General features: G+C 44.8%; 1 protein-coding gene across 1 annotated transcript in view; it reads left to right on the top strand.

Annotated features, from left to right (window-relative positions):
- LOC108576502 (DNA N6-methyl adenine demethylase) overlaps window positions 1–6516 on the top strand; it is a 133521-nt gene that overhangs the window by 102078 nt on the left and 24927 nt on the right. The window contains exon 3 of the mRNA XM_017939511.1: window positions 2122–2361. Within this exon, the coding sequence (XP_017795000.1) occupies window positions 2122–2361 (240 nt within the window). The remainder of the gene's footprint in view (window positions 1–2121; window positions 2362–6516) is intronic.

Here is a 6516-nt window from a genome sequence, read left to right on the forward strand (position 1 = left end):
CCGGTGAACGGGCAAGCGTTCCTGTTCTTGGGAACGAATCAACGTCCTTCGTCGCGTTATCAAGCGAATATTGCCGTTGAACGATAATGAACGGTGAGAAAACACGTTTATGGAGTGTTAATATAGCGCACATCTTGTTCAGATGTACAGGGGCAATCTGGTAGGTACGTAGTTGACCGTAATCGTCCAACCTATCAATTTGGTTCCGTATATAGCGAGAGTATGAAATTAATCGAGTGGTCAAGGACACGAGGTAAAGAAGCGATGACGAGCTTTGAAATTTTATCGCTGTTCCTTTTCAGTTTCGATCTGTGTATATGTGTTGTAAAGCCTCTGTCGCAATGAAATTCGTTGTGTCTATTTTATTGATAACGATAAGGAAAGATTTATCAGAGCGACGTAGGGGAATGAAATACTGTTCTCTCTATGAAGAAGGCAGTGAAAGATATAGACCGCATTGTTTCATTTGCCAAATGAATTATAGATAGAGTAATAGGTTAGGTAGTTTCTGTGGTGGGGGGTTACCCGCTATTGTCCTTGAGCGAGGCATTGATTTCGGTCAGGCTATAGAATGCAAACTTGTTCTTGATTGATTGAACAGAGTACGATCGACTACTAATCTATTATCAATAATCAATCTCCTGCAGATGTTTCCATTGATGTTAGGATAAATATAGGAGTTTCGGCAAGGTTAATTGTTATCGATCTAACATTCCGAGGGTGCGTGAATTAGGAAAATAAACGAGAGCGATGTTTAAACGGATAGTCGGGTGTTTTGAACGTAAAGAAGGAAGCTCGGCACGTTGTAGCCGGGAAGAAAATCCGCGGCAAGAGAGGCCTCGTCGATAATTCCCGTGGCGCGGGACGCTAAGCGTCCGCGAGGGACGGTGATAGCGTCGCTCGGGGGACGTCGTAATAATTGATCAAGTTTGCGTTACGGGGCGAGAGGGGCAAGGGCCCGGTTATAGCTGTCGGCTAGCGGCGCTTGTTGAACTATGGAAACCGTTTCAGCCGGCTCGGCCTACTTAGGCCACCTTGGTATTTTTAGCATTAGGGTCACACCGGCTACCGTGCCGCACACCATCCTGCCTTCTGCCTTGCCTTGCCTTGCTTCGCCTCTTCCTTCCTTCCTCCGTTTCAAAAGCTGACTGATTCTCTCTTCCTCTCCATTTTTCTCTTTCTCTTCTTTTCTCTCTCTCCTTCTATCTATTCCCTTTGCTCTCGTTTCTTCCTTCTCTTCCTTTTTCACTCTCCGTCTATCTCTTTCTCTTTCTTCTCCTCTCTCTCTCTCGTCTCTTTGTCGCGTTCCCTCGTGACGTGTCGTTCACCATTGCGTGGGCGAGGGTCCAAAAGGAGAAAACACTTTGCCTCGAGGAGAGGAAAGAACGGCCCGTGTGTGTCGTTCAACCTCCCTCGAGACGCGTGTTCCACGGATGAAAGTTATTGGATAATTGGACACCGAGGCATCATGCTCGTTTCTGTCCCGTAAATTCAACACCCTCTCGAATTCTTCGCGACTTTTATCGGTTCTAAGAGAACACACGTCATGGTCTTCGAAGCCCTCTTCGTACAATGTACACTCTCCAGCCTACGGTTAGGTCGCTGAAGATCGTTGCATCGAACCTTGGTTAGAAATGACGTAACTGTAAACGTGATCATGTTTTCGGGAGTATACGTGCCCCTGGTCTAACGTCGTGAACATTTATTTTCACTTCAAACGATACTATTGCGAATACTCTTTGTGTATACATTTCGCGAGTGCCGTTGAATCTCTTGCTTCTCGATCTCTCTGACAGACATCGAGCGATTTCAGAGGAAATCTGAACACTTCTCGCGTGAAGTGTTACGTTCAACTTCTCCACGGAAATTCAACACCTGTCAAATTGCAAACCACGACTAACTCCTGTCTCTCTAAATGGGCACAATCGAAGGTTTATTTAAAAAGAATAAAAACAGATCGATCACCGAAATAATTCACTTTATCGTCGTTGAACTTTTGCCATTTTTTCGGTGAATCCAATTGGAAAGAATTCACTTCTACGCCTAATATTCGTTAGATCTGAGCGAACGTTTGAATCTTTACTTGGATCATTTTTCTGACGGAAGATTACGCTGTTGCAGAGTTATCGAAAGATCGCCCGTCAAGTGAGCACACCTGACAGCGCACCTGCAGGCTTAGGCAGTCCACAGGCTGGCATAGGCGGGCTGCAGCAACACCAGCAACAACAGCAACAACAAACGCAACAAACGCTTCATCAACCGGATCCCATGCAGCAGTCCAAGGACAATCTGAATCCCGCGGCGAACCAGCAAACCGGGGCACTTAGAAACGGAAATCCTCCGCCTCCTGTCGTTTCTATGGTGAGTTGAAATTCCGTGGCTGTTGCGAATGCCTAATGTCTCGCGTTCTCCAAACTTTTCTCAAGTATTTCAACAATGTGACACTTCTTTTGTTATTTGCACAATTATTGTCAATTCGTGCATAAATTTCACCCAGAAGGGAAATAATTATTAAAAGAATACAAACGATCGTCTACCTGACGGAGGTGAGTTTAATGGTGCATTTTTATGCCATTTGGAGTATTTAACATTCTTACTTTCTGTTTCTTAATTTTCTTAGTTATCTTAAGATAAGTGAGATAAATTGAGCCTCTTTTGCACTTGTAAAAATGACAGAATGAAATTTGTGGCGAACCCCGATAAACTAACTCAGGGTTAAAATTTGCGTAGAATCGAAGATGGAGGAAACTTTGTTAACTCGTTTGAATTTCTCAAAAATCCAGATGAACGTCTAATTATTCCACAAACTCGGAGCGAGGTCCACGCCGGATTTCCAAAGAAATACGAACGCCACTCGCGTGGAAGATTGAACGGTTTGCGAGAAAAATTGGACGAACTGGCTGTCAGGTTACTTCGATTGTTTAGCACGATCTCAAGTCGAGTTGAAAATCCTTGACGAGATTACCGTCGCCTTGGTCCCCAAAGGATAGCATCGATCCCTTCCTGCTTAGCCGTTTCTCGCCCGTAATCTGCCACTGTGTATCGGCATGTAACACGTAGCACACTTGAGGGAATAAACAGTGCCCTATCGGTGTGGCCCCTTCGTGTATTTCGTGTATACCACTGCTAAAGCCAGGCCAAGGACCTTGACCTAGACCATCGTGGCTCATTACTTCAATCTGTCTTCACCCTCCAAGGGAATACGCTCTGGCACCTCCCTTTGCTGCGTGCCACGGATTGCGTTTCTCCAACCGTGCCACGCGACTCCTCCATGCTAACTCGTGCAGTATTTATCTCGAAAGATATCGTCGCATTTTTTAAATGCTTTTCACACGTTCAGAATGGAAAGAGGGAAGTTGTTTTTTAATATTGTTACTAACGTAGATGGTGCGTTCTCCATTTTTATTCTTATGGAAACTTTGGGAAAGAATTGCGTATAACGTTTTTGGAGATCAAAAATTAATATAATAGAAAATTTAGGGATTGGAGATTCTGGCACTTCACGAAGAAATTTTGGAGATGCTTGTCGACAGAAAAATTGATCCAACCAAAGTGAAACTTTTCTCATATTTAGACACATGCTTCGAAAATCCTCAGCGATAAATTTCGCCTGAAATTTTTCCGAATTATACCAATATCCGAGATCACCAAAATTCCAAAATTTCTCACATTTAAGCACACGCTTCCGAAATCCTCAGCGATAAATTTCGCCTGAAATTTTTGCAAAATCTCTCACAATTAAGCACACGCTTCCAAAATCCTCAGCGATAAATTTCGCCTGAAATTTTTCCAAATTGCACGAACATTAGAGATCGCTAAAATTCCAAAGAGATCTAGAAAATTTCTAACCACTTTTCTCTACCTCTAAAAGTCTCTCTCTCCGAAACAAACGGTAAACGAAAAATTCCCAGACAACTACTTCACAGAAGAAGAAAAAAGGACGAAAAAGAAGGAACAATTAAAAAATCAACAGCCTCGGCTCTTCTTCGAAACGAACGGTAAACGAAAAACCTCTAGCCAACTGCTCCATTAGAAGAAGAAGAAGAGAAAAAAAAGAAGAAAAGCAAAAGGAACTTCCTCCTCGGATTAACCAGTTCATCCGCCTGAGGGAACTTCCTCCGTCGCCCGCACTGTCGCTTTCAACGAAGTCCAAGAGGAAGAGGAAAGTCGAGCGACGAGTATAGTAGTAGCACGAAACGTCAGAAGGAATGCGGTTCGTCCGCGTTCGTTTCGAGCTTGCTTCGAAGAGATCTTCTCTCGGCTGGCGTGAGAGGTTACTGGGCAAACCAGTCTGCAGCAGCAGAAGCAGAAGCACACGCCTCGCCTCTGTTTTCTGCGGCCGAAGGCACGTGTGGACACGTGTGAGGAGGATAAATCCGTGTGCAAAAGTAACGCGTGTTAAAGCCACGGGCGTGACGAGGTTCCAGCTCGTCTGCGACTCGTCCGGTTATCTGCCACCGCCAAGGCCGTGTCCGTGCAACCCTGAATTCAATCTCTCTCGCTCCACAGGGAGACCCGTTCCCAGAACGGGGCTACCCGCGGAAATTTACTGCTCCATTACTGTCCAACGCTTGCTTGTTAACGCTTAGAAGAGCACCGCTAGTGATATTCTTAAGTGCAATGTCTTCGAGGGCCATTTTCAGTGTCGTTTCGTTCCTCTGTGAGATCGAGCTTGATTCTGTCGGGGACGATTTCTGGGTAGTCTGTCGAGAAGAATTATCACTCGCCAAGTGTGTATACGCTAGCAGTCGAAAGTTTGGCATGCTTTGCGAGTTGTGGTAAAATTTTATTTAGGAATTGGTGGTGACTTCGAGAATCTTTTTTTAAGAAATTCATTAAGACGAGGGAAATTGATATCGATCGTCGGTTCTAAGTTCGATCCGATATTTCTGTGAAATGGGAGCTGAACTGAAACTTTCGGCTAGCAGTGTAAGTTTCTGTGCTCTGTGTGATCTTTTGAGAGACGACTGTGTGGAGTGGAAGGTAAAGTAATTGGTGGACAGTGTTGATTGAAAGGATCACTTTGGGTAAAGAACACTTTGCTGCTTGAATAATTGAAACAATGTTAATTTTGATATCACAGTAGGCATTTTTATCGTGTAAAATCAGTTTCACGCCAGATCTCGAACTGCTTCTCCTCGAAAATTTACATATTTTGAGTCACGCTGAGCAGTGATTCGTGAGATTTCACGGTTGTGTGTAAGATTAGAAAGAATTCTGTTGCTTCGCTAGTCTTCGATATTTTTCTACGTTTCATCGAGACTGATAGGAGTTTGAGTACAGGTAGTAGAAGAGGCTACGGATATCTTGTAGATAACTAAATAGGCTGGTAATACTTCAAAATGTATTATACAAACTTCCTATCTAACGATCCTAATGACCACTTCTTCTTTATCATAGAAGATTCTTCTTTTACAAACTTCGAAATATCTCGTATAGCTGGCTGCTGTTCTTCGTTATAAATCACTTCTAATTTTCTTATCCTTAATTGAACCTGAAACCTACACGCTGCTCTCGGGAACTCTTCTCGTAAAAAGAAATTCGAACAAATCAATCAGACGAAGCTGACAGGACTTAAGTGTCTTTCAGAAGGTTTCTTTTTTAAATAAGATGCTATCTCCTAGTCTCTCCTTCACCTCAACATTGCATTTTATTCTTTCCGCGCCACTTTCGTTCAGATCAATCCTTCGAAGATCGAAAGTAGCGAGAAAAACGTCGAATTTAAGAAGAATAGTCGAAATTTCCTTAGTCTATCGATCTGCACAAAAAGTACGACACGAAATTTAAGTCTGCAAGAAAACCAATCGAAAGAAATATCTAATTCTCAAAAATTCCCTCGGTCACCGAAGGATCCTCCATAAGGAGAATACCTAGGAAGGAAACAGTCGCGATAAATTTTTAGGGCGAAAAATTCTGGGCACTTTCACGGCAGCGCAGCGGTCCCGTAGGCCGCGAAACGAGCAGAGTACCGAGGCGTGTGCCCTCTTTGAAGTTCCCCTGAATCTCGGGGGTGGCTCGATGAAAAACAGTGACGGCGCACCCGCAGAAGGAATCGCGGAAGGTAGACAGGTATCGGCACTTACTCCGCCGCCGTTTGCACCCCGTCGCTCTTGCCAGGCTTGTTCTCCTCTCCTCTGCCCGTCATTCTCCGCCTCCTCTTGATACTGCTCGCTTTTCCTTCCCCTCTCTCGCTCGCTTCTCTCTGCTTACTCTCTGGGACCTTCCCTCCACTCTCTCTCTCTCTCTCTCTCTCTCTCTTACACACGCACATTCTCTCTTTCTCTCTGTCCGCGTGGCTGTCTCTCTCGCTAGGTCGGTGTGGTTCCTGTTCCTGCGGGTATTGATTCGCGTTGGCGGGCGGTCACCGCCCCCATAGTCGCTGTCTGCCGGTAGTCTACCCTTGCCCCGACGTTATGCTGTTATTTCGGCGGCCGATCTTCACGCAGCCCTTGTCACGAGGGAAAAAACCGCGAAAACGCGATTGTGCAAGCTGGATCGACACGCAACACGGGTAAG

This window comes from Habropoda laboriosa, unplaced genomic scaffold (genome assembly GCF_001263275.1).
Source record: "Habropoda laboriosa isolate 0110345459 unplaced genomic scaffold, ASM126327v1 scaffold291, whole genome shotgun sequence".
In the NCBI taxonomy this organism is placed as follows: Eukaryota; Metazoa; Arthropoda; class Insecta; order Hymenoptera; family Apidae; genus Habropoda; species Habropoda laboriosa.